Raw genomic sequence first — 16487 nt, 5'->3', positions numbered from 1 at the left:
TAGCTGTCTTTGAAGCGTTGTTTGTTTACTATGTGTGTTTTGGATCCATCATGCAATGTTGCTTAATTAGCACACTGCAGTCGATAATGACTCTTTATAGATTTGGTTTATGTGGCATGCTGTGAAACAAAAGCAGGAATGAAAAGGCACAAATCAATGTGGCTTTGATAAACAGTCAGTGATCGTGGTGCAGAATAGACGGGTGGCAGCAGTGCACCCTGGAAATTGTGATCAGACTTTAATAAAAAAACTTTGAAAACCGCAACACTTTAGCAACCCCATAGCAACACTCCTTTTGAAGAGCTAACTGAATAACATCTCGATCAGAACCACTTAATACTACTTAATATCGCAACCGCATTGCAAAAGTTTCTTTAATACCTGAATGACAACTTCCATTCACCATCTATCTATCTATCTATCTATCTATCTATCTATCTATCTATCTATCTATCTATCTATCTATCTATCTATCTATCTATCTATCTATCTATCTATCTATCTATCTATCTATCTATCCATCCATCCATCCATCCATCCATCCATCCATCCATCCATCCATCCATCCATCCATCCATCCATCCATCCATCCATCCATCCATCCATCCATCCATCCACCCATCTGTCTGTCCATCCATCCACCCACCCACCCACCTATCCATTTATTCATCCATCCATTCATCCATCCATCCATCTGTTTATCCATCCATCTGTTTATCCATCCATCCATCCATCTGTTTATCCATCCATCTGTTTATCCATCTGTCTGTCCATCCATCCATCCATCCACCCACCCACCTATCCATTTATTCTTCCATCCATTCATCCATCCATCCATCCATCTGTTTATCCATCCATCCATCCATCCATCCATCCATCTGTTTATCCATCCATCCATCCATCCATCCATCTACCTACCCATCCATCCATCCATTTATCTATCTATCTATCTATCTATCTATCTATCTATCTATCTATCTATCTATCTATCTATCTATCTATCTATCTATCTATCTATCTATCTATCTATCTATCTATCTTTCCGTCTGTCCACCCGTCCATCCATCCACCCACCCACCTATCCATCCATCCATCCATCCATCCTTCCATCCATCCATCTACCTCCCCGTCCATCCATCCATCCATCCATCCATCCATCCATCTATCTATCTATCTATCTATCTATCCATCCATCTATCTACCCATCCATCCATCTACCCATCCATCCATCCATCCATTCATCTACCCACCTACCAATCCCAAACCAAAACCCTGAAAACTGGTTTTCCCTACAGTCCAATTACATGTGCTATAGGTGACTTGGGTAACTGTTATGTGTGAGAGTGTTTGGGTGTTTCCCAGTACTTGATTGCAGCTGGAAGGGCATCCACTGCTTTAAACATATGCTGAAATAGTTGGTGGTTCATTCCACTGTGGCGATCAGAGAATAATCCGTACCCTAGCAACAGCCTAGTATTCCATAACAACACCCTTTCATCTAGTCTTTTTTTATGTTCCTGGAAAAGGAAAGGGCAGTGCATTGGGGTTGTGATGTTGGCTTTAATCTCAGTCTCTGCATGACAGTGCTGTGCTTCTGTTGATGATGATGACGGTGATGCGGGTCAAACGTTGATGGTGGTTGGCTGTGAGATAAAAGATGATGAAGGTAGTTACGTCTTGCACTCACTGCGCTCGCTGCTGTTTTGTCTTTATTCAGAATGCAACTCCTTGCGTCACAAGGACCGGAGGAAAGAGTCTGTGGACGTCAGATCAATCAGCTCTCACAGCAGCGACGGTAAGAGAGACACAATCACAACACACTGAATACAGCAGAACAATGCAGATAAGTAAGAGCCAGAGAAAATTAGGAATTTGTGTTCACGCGTGCATCTCTGTGTGTGTTCATGATGTATTTGAATTTCGTGTGTGTGTGTGTGTGTGTGTGTGTGTGCGCGCTAAGGGGGTCTTTTGTGACGTATCCAGCTTTGATGACATCAGCACACCCACAGTCTCAGTGTGCTCTGACGCAGACAGAGCTATTTAAAGATCTCTGTCTCTCTCTCTCTCTCTCTCTCTCTCTCTCTCTCAGCTCCTAGTCTACAGAACCGCAGATATTCCTCTATGGCCCGAATCCATTCGATGACGATTGAGGCTCCGATCACTAAGGTACACCTGCATGCAAGAAATTCTGTCCATCACTAAACACACATCAGACACTTATCAGTCATTATAATGATCACTGCTTTAGTCCAGGTCAATAAAAATCTAAAAGATCACATCTATACATCTGTCTATCTTTCCATTTATTGTCCTATATTTGTATCTATCCACCATTCTTTATTTTCATATAGCAAATTATCCATTGTTTTATTTATCATCTACAATCCATCTTTCCTTATATAATATTTATCCATTCATCTGTTGTTTTATGCTTTTTTATTTCTATCCATTGTTTTATCCATACATCTACCCATTTTTCTATCTAGCCATGTCATTTTATTTGTCCATATAAACATCCATCATATCAATTCATCCCTTATTCTATCTATAGTTCTTTATGTCCATCTACGTTTTGTTCTTTATTAGTATTTATCCATTATTCTTTATTTCCAACTAGCCAACCATCAAAAACCATTGTTCTATACACTGTATCATCTACCATCCATCCTTTTTATCCATCCATCCACCCCTCTTTCTATCTATCCATCTTTCCATCAATCAATCCATCCATACATCCATCCATCAATCAATAAATCAATCCATACATCCATCCATCCATCCATCCATCCATCCATCCATCCATCCATCCATCCATCCATCCATCCATCCATCCATCCATCCATCCATTCTATATATCCATCTATCCATTTCTTCTTTTAAACATCATTTTATATATCTATAAATCCATCCATCTATTCTATATATCATCCACCCATCATTCTATATATCTATAAATTCATCCTTCCATCATTCTGTATATCTATAAATTCATCCATCCATCCGTCCATCATTCTATATATCTATAAATCCATCCATCCATCCATCCATCCATCCATCCATCCATCCATCCATCCATCCATCCGTCCATCATTCTATATATCTATAAATCCATCCATCCATCCATCCATCATTCTATATATCTATAAATCCATCCATCCATCATTCTATATATTCATTCTATATATCTATAAATTCATCCATCCATCATTCTAGATATCTATAAATTCATCTTTCCATTATTCTATATATCTATAAATTTATTCGTCCATCATTCTATATATCTATAAATTAATCCATTCATTCTATATATAAATCCATCCATCATTCTTTATATCTATAAATCCATCCATCCATCCATATATCCGTCATTCTATGTATCTATAAATCCATCTATTCTATATATTCAAAATATAAATCCATCCATCTATCCATCCATCCATCCATCCATCCATCATTCTATATATCTATGAATTCATCTATCTATCCATCCATCATTCTATATATTCACAAATCTATCCATCCGTCATTCTATATATCTATAAATCCATCTGTTGTATATATTCTTTATATAAATCCATCCATCCTTTCATCTATTCATCATTCTATATGTCTATAAATCTATCCTTCTACAGTGTATAGCTATAAATCCATACATCCATTCTATATATAAATCCATCCATCCATCCATCATTCGATATTTCTATAAATCTCTGTATCATTCATTTTCTTGTCGGCTTAGTCCCTTTATTAATCCAGGGTCACCACATCAGAATGAATCGCCAGCTTATCCAGCAAGTTTTTACGCAGCGGAAAAACTTTTTTCCAAGTTTTTACCGCAACTTATCTCTGGGGAAACATCCACACACACTCATACACTACGGACAATTTAGCCTACCCAATTCACCTGTACCGCATGTCTTTGGACTGTGGGGGAAACCGGAGCACCCGGAGGAAACCCACACGAACGCAGGGAGAACATGCAAACTCCACACAGAAACGCCAACTGAGCCGAGGCTTGAACCAGAAATCCAGCTACCTTCTTGTTGTGAGGCGACAGCACTACCTCCTGCGCCACTGGCTCGCCACTCTCTGCATCATTCTATATATAAATCTATCTATCCATCATTCTATATATCTATAAATCCATCCATCCATTCTATATATATCCATCCATCCATCCATCCATCGTTCTATATATCTATAAATCCATCCATCCATCATTCTATATATCTATAAATCAATCCATCCATCATTCTATAAATCAATCCATCCATCATTCTATATATATATATAAATCCATCCATCCATCATTCTATATATCTATAAATCCATCCATCCATCATTCTATATATCTATAAATCCATTCATCCATCATTCTATATATCTATAAATTCATCCATCCATCATTCTATATATATATATAAATCCATCCATCCATCATTCTATATATCTATAAATCCATTCATCCATCATTCTATATATATAAATCCATCCATCCATCATTCTATATATATAAATCCATCCATCCATCATTCTATATATCTATAAATCCATCCATCCATCATTCTATATATCCATAAATTCATCCATCCATCATTCTATATATATATAAATCCATCCATCCATCATTCTATATATCTATAAATCCATCCATCCATCATTCTATATATCTATAAATCCATCCATCCATCATTCTATATATATAAATCTATCCATTCATCCATCATTCTATATATCTATAAATTCATCCATCCATCATTCTATATATATATATAAATCCATCCATCCATCATTCTATATATCTATAAATCCATTCATCCATCATTCTATAAATCAATCCATCCATCATTCTATATATATAAATCCATCCATCCATCATTCTATATATCTATAAATCCATCCATCCATCATTCTATATATATGAATCCATCCATCCATCATTCTATATATCTATAAATTCATCCATCCATCATTCTATATATATATAAATCCATCCATCCATCATTCTATATATCTATAAATCCATTCATCCATCATTCTATATATCTATACATTCATCCATCCATCATTCTATATATCTATAAATTCATCCATCCATCATTCTATATATATAAATCCATCCATCCATCATTCTATATATCTATAAATCCATTCATCTATCATTCTATATATATAAATCCATCCATCCATCATTCTATATATCTATAAATCCATTCATCTATCATTCTATATATCTATAAATCCATCCATCCATCATTCTATATATCTATAAATCCATTCATCCATCATTCTATATATCTATAAATCCATCCATCCATCCATCATTCTATATATCTATAAATCCATCCATCATTCTATATATCTATAAATCCATCCATCCATCATTCTATATATCTATAAATCCATCCATCCATCATTCTATATATCTATAAATCCATCCATCCATCCATCCATCCATCCATCCATCCATCCATCATTCTATATATCTATAAATCCATCCATCCATCTATCCGTCATTCTATAGATCTATAAATCCATCCATCCATCTATCCATCATTCTATCTATCTATAAATCAATCCATCCATCATTCTATAGATCTGTAAATCCATTCATCTATCCATCCATCATTCTATAAATCTATAAATCTATCCATCTATTATCTATTCTATATATATATATATATATATATATATATATATATATATATATATATATATATATATATATATATATATATATATATATATCCATTCATTCATTTATCCATCCATCCATCATTTTATATATCTATAAATCTATCCATATATCAGCCAATTTAGTCTGTATACTGTACTACAATACACAGTATTCTACATACTGTATCTATCCATCTGTTGTCCTGTATTTGTATTTGTCCATCATTCTTTTTTTCTATCTTTTTCCGTTTATTATTATTATATCCAAATCAAGCCTTCGTCAAGCTAATTTTAGGCTTAATTAGGTAACATCCTTTTACTTAAATTGTAAGTGTTAAAATATTAGGTCCTGTTTAAATGTAAATATTAGATTCTGTCTGCTTCCTCGATTCTAATTTAGCTCATATTAAAGAGGTGAATGTGAAGTGGTAAATGGATTTTTCAGTGTACTTCAGAATAAAACACAGCATGCAGACACGCACTGAACTCTGTCTGCACTTGCATATTTACGGTTACTTGGTCACGACTGAGCATTTGTTTGTGAGAGTGGAAAGAGAACAGATGTCAACGGGGAAAATTCCTCACACTACAGACGTATTTATGGATCTAAGCCTTTGATTAGTGGTTTGTTTTGGTCTCTCACTCTTTGTCTTCAATCTGTTTTAGGTGATAAATATCATTAACGCCGCGCAGGAGAGCAGTCCGGTGACGGTAGCGGAAGCTCTGGATCGTGTTCTGGAGATTTTGAGGACCACTGAACTCTACTCACCCCAGCTGGCGTCAAAAGAGGACGATCCCCACACCAATGACCTGGTCGGGGGACTCATGAGTGTAAGTCGAGAGTCAAGTCCACTGCTTTCTTTTATTCGTGAAAGGCATGTATTTGATTTCTGATTTTTTTTTATTTTGCTAAAGAAAAAGAAAAAAGTGCTTTTTTTTCTTTCTTTTTTTTGCTTTAGTTTTTTTTTTTTTTTTTTTTTGCTTTTTTTGCTTTGGTTTGGTTTGGATTTTTTGTTGGATTTTTGTTGTGTTTTGTTTTGCTTTCTTTTATTTTCTTCGCAGTGGTTTTAGGAAACGTTTTTGCATTGTTTTTGTTTTTTGTTGGGGGTGGATTATTTTGTTTTTGTTAGTTTTTTTGGTTTGGTTGGGTTTTGTTTGCTTTGGTTTTGTTTACTTTGGTTTTGTTTGTTTGTTTTTTGTTTAGTTTTGTTTGCTTTGGTTTGGTTTGTTTTTTTGTTTTTGTTTTTTTGCCTTGGTTTGGTTGGTTTTGTTTGCTTTAGCTTTGTTTATAGTTTTGTTATGTTTGCTTTGATTTTTTGCTTTGGTTTTGTTTGGTTTGTTTTTTTTTTTTTTGGTTTTGTTTGCTTTGCTTTTTTTGTTGCTTTTTTGGCTTTTGTTTTGTTTGCTTTGTTTTTGTTTTTTTGTTTTTTTTGCTTTTGTTTTGTTTTGTTTGCTTTAGTTTTGTTTGCTTTGGTTGCTGTTTTATTTTGTTTTGTTTTGTTTTCTTAATATTTTTACCCTTGAGTTCTAATATTAATCCTACCTTCTTTTTTTTTAATAAATGACCCTTTTACTAATATTACTGACCCTATTTTATTTTATTTTTTTTATCTTATTTCATTTTATTTACCCTTCCGTTTAAGACATAATTCATTATATTTTTTAATTAATCATTTTATTTAGTTAGTTACTCTAACCTTTTGATGTACAGTATAATTAATGTTATTTAATAACAATCATATATTTTATTTTATCTATAACAATAAATCATTCATTGCATGTTATTACTTGTAAAATTATTATGAATTACTTTTATTATTAAGCTATTTTTAATTAAAATTATTACTGCACAATTTTTATTTGATTAGATTTTTATTTATATCATTATTATTTTTACTTATATATAAAATTCTTGATTCTTCTTAATTTTATCTATTTTAATTAAAACATTTAATTAAATTTTTTAAGCATTTATTTATTTTATTTCTAACTCTTAATTGTATTAAGTGTATTCATTTCATTACTAAACTATACTTTATTTTAGTTTTACTTTTAGTATTTGTTTATTTTTTAGTTTATTTTATAAACCTTTGTGGTACAATACATTTTTGGTTATAATGTATAGAAGTATGTATTTTTATATTATTGAATTTAATCGTATTTTATTTAAAGCACAAGCCACTCCGGCTTTCCATCATATTGTGCACTAAACATTGCTCAAAAAAACTGCAGAAGTCATCTTACACCCACCCGATATAGCCTGAAAATACTCTTCAAACACGTTCAGCACAAAGACATCATAAACATTACCGATTGATGTCAAACAGCTGAGACATTTCACCTGTACTCACATAAAACCCCGAGCAGATTTTTTCAGCAGAGAATCATCATTACGGGACAAATTGAGAGCTTTTCTGCCAGGAAATGGACTCTTGTATATGCCGTGTGACTGGAGATGTCAGGAGATGCGAACGCTTGTGTTTTTGGTGGCATAGATGCATTGAGCTGCATGTGTTCTGGCACACGCTGGTTCACAGTTAGCCAGCAGTCTGTGTTTACACCGCAGTCCCACTGTCTGCCATCTACTCGTCTTTTACACTTACAAACCAGATCGCAATGTTTCACACAAGCACAGAGCTGTTAGACTGCAACATAATGCTTTTCTTACTTAGAGTTTTCGTCTAGTTTCTAATCCAAATATCTCACAATTCTTAAATCAAGAAGCTTTTCTAGACAAGTTAAAAATTAATTGTTTTGTTTTCGGAATAAGTCAAAATGACTTGAGTTGTTGATTAGTAAGAACACTGATTATGATGCAGTTCCTAGAGAAACAGAATAATAAATGAGAAAACAGTGGGCGTGGCCTGTTTTTTCTACTGTGAGCTGATTGGCGAATGCAAGCATTTCATTCAGAAAGATCTGGAAAAGGGTTTGAGGAGAGTTATCAGACTCCTCCTCCTCAACATTTCTGTTTGATGTCATAACTGACAGTAGGAGGGGGCGTGGTTAAGTATGTTAGCCCCACCCATTACCTCAGACAGACCTAATCTCAGAAATTGAACTGAAAAACAGGAAGTGGATTTTTACACGTTAATTTTAGATTACAAGAGCAAACTATTTTTGTAATACCTGCACAGATGAATTGTTCACCACAAAACTAGCAATGTGCGCTAACAAAATCATACGGTTAGCTTTGAGTTCATGTGTACTTTAAAACCAGGGAAATAATCAGCCAGTCAAGTGAAGCGCTTCCTCTCATAATGTCACGTTTCTCTGTTTCATGAATGTCAAGCGGATGCACAAATCTCCAGAGTTTAGATCAGCTTTTAGAGTGAGGGGTCAAAGGTGCATCACTGCAGCTGCAGGCCTGTGTGTGTGTGTGTGTGTGTGTATGTGTGTGTATGTTTGCATGTATGGTAGTTTGTATGTATGAGTGTGTCTCTTTGTTAGTGTGTGTCTGTTAGCCTGTGTGTTTTTTGTGTAAAAAACGCATGTGTGTGTGTCAGTGTCTGTGTATGCATCTATGCACGTGTGTGTGTGTATGTATGTGCGTGCGTGTGTGCGCGTGCGACTCGTGCGGGCATGTGTGTGGGTCTGTATGTATGTATGTGTGTATGTGTATGCATGAGTGTGTCTCTTTGTTAGTGTGTGTCTGTTAGCCTGTGTGTTTTTTGTGTAAAAAACGCTTGTGTGTGTGTGCGTGTGTGTGTATATGTATGTGCGTGCGTGTGTGCGCGTGCGCGTGCGTGCGTGCATGTGTGTGGGTCTGTATGTATGTTTGTGTGTATGTGTATGTATGAGTGTGTCTCATTGTTAGTGTGTGCCTGTGTGTTTTTCTTTTGTGTGTGTGTGTATGCATCTATGCGCACATGCCTTTGTGTATATATACGAGTGTGTCCCTTTGTTAGTGTGTGTTTCTGTTTGCCTGTATTTTTGTCTGTGTGTGTGTGTGTGTGTGTGTGTGTCTCTGTCTGTGTGCCTGTGTGTTTTTCTTTTGTGTGTGTGTGTGTGTGTGTGTGTGTGTGTGTGTGTGTGTGTGTGTGTGTGTGTATGCATCTATGTGCACATGCGTGTGTGTGTATACACTAGTGTGTCCTTTTGTTAGTGTGTGTCTGTTTGCCTGTGTGTTTTCTCTATGTATCCATTAGTGTGTGTGTGTGTATGTTAGTGTCTGTGTATGCATCTATGCGTGTGTGTATGTATGTATTAGTGTGTCTCTTTGTTAGTTTTTTAGTGTTATTGTCTGTGTATATGTGTGAGTGTATGTACAGATGTGTGTGTTAGTGTGTGTATGTATCTATGTAAGTATGTATGTGTGTGTTAGTGTCTGTGTTAAGTATGTGTGTGACTGTGTCTATGTGTATGTGACTGTGTATTTGCTGTGCGTATGTGTGTTGCGTACATGCATGACTATGGCACACACACACACACACACACACACACACACACACACACATACACTAGAGTGTGATTATCCTGCATCTGCTTCATCTCACTCAGAGTTTGTTTTAAGTGCTGGATTGTTGAAGCTGAGTCTGGATCAGTTTTTCGGTGTGTGTTTAATATCCTGCAGCTCTGATAAACGGCTCTTCTCCTGAGAGAGAGAGTGAATCATGGCTAGCGTGTCAGTGCGCTGCTTAAGTCTGCTGTTATGATTATGTTGGCTTGAAACAATATTTTGGCCTTTTCTCTTTGATTTCACTCAGATTTACTGTTGTGTATTTCTTCTTCACTGCAGGACGGACTCAGAAGGCTCTCCGGGAACGAGTACATCTTCTCCAAAAGTGCTTTACAAAGTAGGTTCATTGTCATTATGGGCAATTGTGTGTAGAATTTCGAGGAAATAAATGAATTTAATCCATTTTTGAATAAGGCTTTAAAATAAAAAGTCAAGCGCTAGGAATACTTTCCAGATGCCAGACCTTTTTCTTGTCTGCTGCATGGAGGGTGCCATAGCGACCAGCGTCTTCCGGCAGAATGTTTAGAACTTCCGTTTACAGCGTTTACAACCGGTAATTTGCGCTCCGAAAATGGGTTTCGTTAGCACTTTGAGTAGATTACGGAGTGTTTTTGTGACACACAACTTTAAAAGGTGCGTGTTAAAGCCGTTATAATCTGTCAGATCTGTGGTTCAAGCGCGAGAGAAAAACGTTCTCCTATTTAACGTGTCTGCCGTCCGAAATACAGTGTGTGTGTGTGTGTGTGTTCCCGGCCTGTTAGCTGACACACACACAAACACACACACGCAATATTTCAGTGCATTACAGAGCACACCAGTTTACTGGCATGAAGCTTAACAGGTGTGTAAGTCATGCAATTTACAAAAATGACCAATAAATGTGCGTTATTGATACTGTGCTGGCTGGTTTGCTGTTCATTCTAATCGCGAGCCGTTTGTTTCATTTCGTGTGTAGTATTTACCACGGTTTGGGTTTTTCTGTCATTTCAAAATGTCTCTTTATTTTCACTTTGTCACAGTTATTAAATCAGTGTGTTAGTGGGACAGAACAGGCTACGTGTGTGTGTCAAACATTTTGGTGAATTAAATTTGTTTAGGTTGGTCTTTAGCGATGACGAGGCTTGATTTAAATGGTACAAGATGCCGTCTGACAACGAGGAGAAAATGCTTCACAGCAGTTGTTTTCCATCCAATTAGATCGCATTTTTTTAATGAGTCCAGGAGATGGCACTGATCGACAACAGTATTAGTTCAAAGAGGAGAAAAGCAGGGAAAATAGATTAAGGGCATTTGCTATTTACATGACGGACTTTGTAAGTGGAAAAATTGAGCATTTCACTAGCAAGAAAACAGTTAAACAGAGCATCAACAGCGCGAGAATGAGAGATAAGGTCTTCTCATTATTTACTTTCACTTTCGCTCTCGTGGATAGGGAAACATGTTGTACGCACAGACATCTATTAGCCTATACATAATAAATTTAGTTTGTTTGGCGCAAAGATTTGTTTCAAAACTATTTCTAAATTCAGTTCTAGTTTCCAGCAAACAAATAAATGAACAATAATAATGAAGTGTGCTCAAAACTGAGTTATATCCAACTACACAGGCTGTGCCCCATATATTCTAAAACCTGACAGGTGGGCAAAACTAAGCTTGTTTTTAATAAAACAAATATAAATATGCATATAATAAATAATACTGCTAATAATAATAATAACATTATACAAAAGCACATTGACATGAATTAACTAAAAAAGAAATGAATGCATGGAGGCAGTGGTTTTTATATTTATGTAGGCTAGAAAATAATATTTTTTGTAATATTTTAATCCTTTATATTTATAGCCTATATAAATATCCTTATTATATCCTATATATATATATCATTAAAATTTTAATTATTTTTTATTTGTAAAGATATTTGCATATTGCTGTACCCCTTTGTGTATTAAGCAATGTGTTAGTAAGGTGCACAATTAACGCACTCTGAGCTGGACTATAGATCTGATTTGTGCCTCAACACACCTCTTTTTTTTACCAGAATGCCTATGGGCGCACATATGAGCACAAATACATTTGCTATTTAAACAGCGTGGTGCAAAACGTCAAAATGACTCTTGCGCCAAGTGGAAACTAGCAAACAACAATTGCGTCACACCTTGTGCCGCATTGCCCCGGGTGTATGAAAGGGCCCTAAAACTATGGCTGCGTCCGAAACCGCCTACTACTCAGTAGGTACTGCATTTGAATGTAAACATACTACTCGGCCATTAGATAAGTGCGTTCTATACAGTATGATTGTGAAAAGTATGAATGGAATTCGGACGTACTACATCTGCCATTTTGTCATGGTCACGCGACCTACCTGCGTCATTTGCGTCTTCACTCCCATTCATGAATTCGCTCGCGGGGCATCATGGGATAGCGCAGCATGCATGGGATGCGCACTCCAGAATCTCGCCGGAAGTAGTAAGTCATCCAGGTACTTCTCGCATACTGATTTTCGAATTCTATGAATTCGGACATACTACTCGGCTCTCATACTAATTTTAGTGTACTATATAGACCTTTTTCTTGCAACACAAAATTACCCATTATGCTTTGCGTGTATGCGCAAGGAGAATGCGAAGAACTTCCGGTCGGCAGCTGATGCGTGTAAACAGTCACATTTGGACAGCTTTGAGACGATAGTTTTAATCTATTTTACCTGCTTTTATCCTCTTTGAACTAATACTGTTGTCCATCAGCACCATCTCCTGGACTCATTACTTAAAGAAATGCGATCTAATAGGATGGAAAGCTGCTGTGAGGCATTTTCCCCTCTTTGTCAAACGGCATCTTCTGCAGTTTAAATGAAGCCTTGTCATCGCTAAAGACAACATTTTCTCTTTATTTCAAATATATAACCAGCCCAAACAAATGTAATTCACCAAAATGTTTGACACACACACGTAGCCTGTACTGTGCCACTGACACACTGATTTAATAACTGTGACAAAGTGAAAATATAGGCTAGTGTCATTTCGAAATGACAGAAAAACACAAACCGTGGTAAAAACAACACACGAAATAAAACACAAACGGCTCGCGATTAGAATGAACAGCAAATCAGCCAACAGAGGATCAGTAACAGACTTTTATTGGTCGTTTTTGTAAATTGCACGACTTTTATAAGTCACCTGTTAAGTTTCATGCCAGTACTCTGGTTTGCTCTCTCTCTCTCTCTCTCTCTCTCTCTCTGTGTGCGTGTGTGTTAAAGAGCCGCCGAGCTAACAGCTGACAGGCCGGGATCACACACACACACACACACACACACACACACACACACACTGTACGTTATTTCTGACGGCAGACACGTGAACTAGGAGAACGTTTTTCTGCTATTTCTGACGCGCTTGAACCACATGTGACAGATTATAACGGCTTTAACACACATTTCTAAGTTGTGTGTCACAAAAACACTCTGTTATCCATTAAAAACGTTATTGAAACCCATTTTCGGAGCGCAAATTACCAGTTGTACACGCTGTAAACGGAAGTTTTTAGCATTATGCCGGAAGACGCTAGTCGCTATGGCGCCCTCCATGCAGCAGCCATGAAAAAGGTCTATAGTATGGAAGTATGCGGTTTCGGACGCAGCCTATAATTTCAAAACTGTCCAAATGTTATGTGACTGTTTATACGATCATCTGCTGACGGGAAGTTCTTAGCATTCTCCTTGCACATACACAAAGAGCATAATGGGTAATTTTGCGTTCTAAGAAAAAGGTCTAGAAATACACACGTTTTTTTTTTTTTTTTACCATGCTGCCAAGTATTACATTATTAATGATGGGTATTAATAATTCAAAATGACATGATAATTAATAAATTAAACAAAAATATCATGTGATTGTCAGACATGCCAAAAATTACAAAATATTACATGCTCATTCATTTATTCATTTCCTTTCGGCTTAGTCCCTGATTAATTAGGGTTTGCCACAGCGGAATGAACTGCCATATTACATGTTATGTAATGTAACACACAATTTCTAAAAAAAAAAAAACAAGACAATTAACGTTTAATTTCTCCTGTAATTGTCAGACATGAGTCAGAGTCAGCTGGGTGTGCCCGTCCCGCTGAATGACATCCCGCCGTCCATCGCAGAGCTGCTGAATGAAGAGGAGCAGTGGGAGTTCAACATCCTGGAGCTGGAGGCAGCCACACACAAGAGGTACCAACAGGACATCAGCATTTCTTTCATTTCATTGTCTGAAATGTAGTATTAACGTGTGTGTGTGTGTGTGTGTGTGTGTGTGTGTGTGTGTGTGCGTGCGTGCGTGCGTGCGTGCGTGTGTGTGTGTGTGCGCATGTAGGCCACTGTCGTACCTGGGTCTGAAGATCTTCTCTGCGTTTGGCGTGTGCGAGTTTCTGAACTGCTCCGAGTCCACGCTGCGCTTGTGGCTGCAGGTGATCGAGACCAACTATCACTCCTCAAACTCCTACCATAACTCCACACACGCCGCTGACGTGCTGCACGCCACCGCTTACTTCCTGCGCAAGGAGAGAGTCAAGGTAAACTCACACAAAGCCTTTTTAAAGGTCCCGTCCAGTGCTTTGAAATGTGCATTTTCTGTTCAACGTTTGACATAATCTCAATTGAAACATGAGGAGAGGGTGGGACATAGAGATAGAGAAGCGTCTTGAAGGGGGTAGGGCATGTTAGATTCTAGAGAGCATTTGATTGGTCAAGATATGATGAGAACCTGAAGTATGAGGAGATGTAAAAAGGTCGTTGATCCATTTAGGCGGAAGTGACAAACTGCAAGCTCTGGATGTTTATGTCAGTTTTTTAGTTTCTAAACGTGAATGTTGTCACTGTTCTGAAGCGCACAAGATTATAGATATTCTTAAAACTACCAGACTGAAACTAACTTTATTTTTGTTTCATGGGATCTTTAACACGGACTGATGATTCCACACAGTTGCCATAAAATTGTGAATAAAGCATGTTCTGGGATTGATTCTGGTATTGTTTCAGGATTGGGTTTTTTTTTTTACCAATTTTTTTCAGACCATTTTGAATATTAATGACTTCACACTGTGCCTCAACCTTTGGTACTTTTGCCAGACGTGTACCCTTGTGCATCGAATCTCAATCTTCTCAACCTTCTCAATCTGGAAAATTATGTATTTTATAATGCATGTATTCTAGTTCCAGCAGATTCTGTCAATCTGCTGTGGAGCATTCTCCTCAGGATGCCCAAAAGCTCAGGAGAGGATGGTATCTTTAGCTGAACAGTACTGTCTGTGCTCCTTTCTTTCTTTCTTTCTTTCTTTTTCTTTTTTTCTTTCGTTTTCTTTTGTTCTATTGTTCATTTGTTCGTTCTATCTTTTTCTTTCTTTCATTCGTTCTGTTGTTCGTTCGTTCTGTTGTTTGTTCGTTCTTTTGTTCTTTCTTTCTTTCGTTCTATCGTTCGTTCGTTCGTCCTTTATTTTTGTTCTTTTTTCAGTTCTATCGTTTGTTCTTTCTTTCGTCTGTTCTTTCTGTTTTATTCATACTTTCATGTGTTCTTTCTGTCTTTCTTTTGTTCTTTTGTTTATTCTTTCTTTTGTTTGTTCATTTGTTTATTCTGTCATTCTTTCTTTTGTTCTTTCTTTTGTTCTTTCTTTTTTCTTTCTTTTTTTTACTTTTGTTCTTTGTTTCTTTTTTGTTCTTTCTTTCTTTCGTTTGTTCTTGCTTTCATTCGTTCGTTCTTTCTTGTTGTTTCTTTCTTACCTTTGTTCTTTCTTTTCTTTCTTTCTTTTGTTTGTTCTTACTTTCATCCACTCATTCTTTCTTTTGTTCTCTTTCTTTTTTTGTTCTTTCTTTCTTTCATTCGTTCGTTCTTTCTTTTGTTCTTTCATTTGTTGGTTCTTGTTCTTTCTTTCTTTTGTTAGTTCGTTCTTTCATTCATTCGTTTGTTCATCGTTTTTTCCTTCATTGGTTCATTCTTTCATTCTTTTGTTTGTTCATTTGTTTGTTCTTTCATTTGTTCTTCCATTTGTTCTTTCATTTGTTCTTTTGTTAATTCTTTTTCTCATTATTTTGTTTGTTCGCTCACTCGTTTGTTTGTTTGTTTGTTTGTTTGTTTGTTCGTTTGTTATTTTTTTCTTTTGTTTGTTCGTTCTTTTGTTCTTTCTTTCATTCTTTCATTCTTTCGTTTGTTCTTTCATTCTTTCTTTTGTCTGTTCTTTTTTTCTTTTGTTCTTTCTTTCATTCCTTTGTTCTTTTTTACTTTTTTGTTTCTTTCTTTTGTTTGTTCATTCTTTCGCTCGTTCTTTCGTTCATTCTTTCTTTCGTTCATTCTTTCTTTCGTTCTTTTGTTA

General features: G+C 36.2%; 2 protein-coding genes across 8 annotated transcripts in view; one reads left to right on the top strand and one right to left on the bottom strand.

Annotated features, from left to right (window-relative positions):
* The window catches only part of ap3b1a (adaptor related protein complex 3 subunit beta 1a), a 762544-nt gene that overhangs the window by 383217 nt on the left and 362840 nt on the right, over positions 1-16487 (bottom strand). The gene's annotated exons all lie outside the window — the stretch shown is intronic.
* The window catches only part of pde8b (phosphodiesterase 8B), a 104818-nt gene that overhangs the window by 78023 nt on the left and 10308 nt on the right, over positions 1-16487 (top strand). For all 6 annotated transcript variants that reach the window (XR_015519919.1, XR_015519918.1, XR_015519920.1 and 3 more), the window contains exons 12-17: positions 1718-1795; positions 2090-2166; positions 6343-6507; positions 10415-10472; positions 14223-14352; positions 14495-14693. Coding sequence is in view for 3 of the 6 variants with exons in the window: in XM_087300597.1 (XP_087156723.1) it covers positions 1718-1795; positions 2090-2166; positions 6343-6507; positions 10415-10472; positions 14223-14352; positions 14495-14693 (707 nt within the window). In the remaining 3 variants the exon portion in view is untranslated. The remainder of the gene's footprint in view (positions 1-1717; positions 1796-2089; positions 2167-6342; positions 6508-10414; positions 10473-14222; positions 14353-14494; positions 14694-16487) is intronic.

This window comes from Danio rerio, chromosome 21 (genome assembly GCF_052040795.2).
Source record: "Danio rerio strain M-AB ecotype USA chromosome 21, GRCz13ab, whole genome shotgun sequence".
In the NCBI taxonomy this organism is placed as follows: Eukaryota; Metazoa; Chordata; class Actinopteri; order Cypriniformes; family Danionidae; genus Danio; species Danio rerio.
Note: the sequence above shows the minus strand (reverse complement) of the source record. Positions and strands in the feature narration are given on the sequence as shown.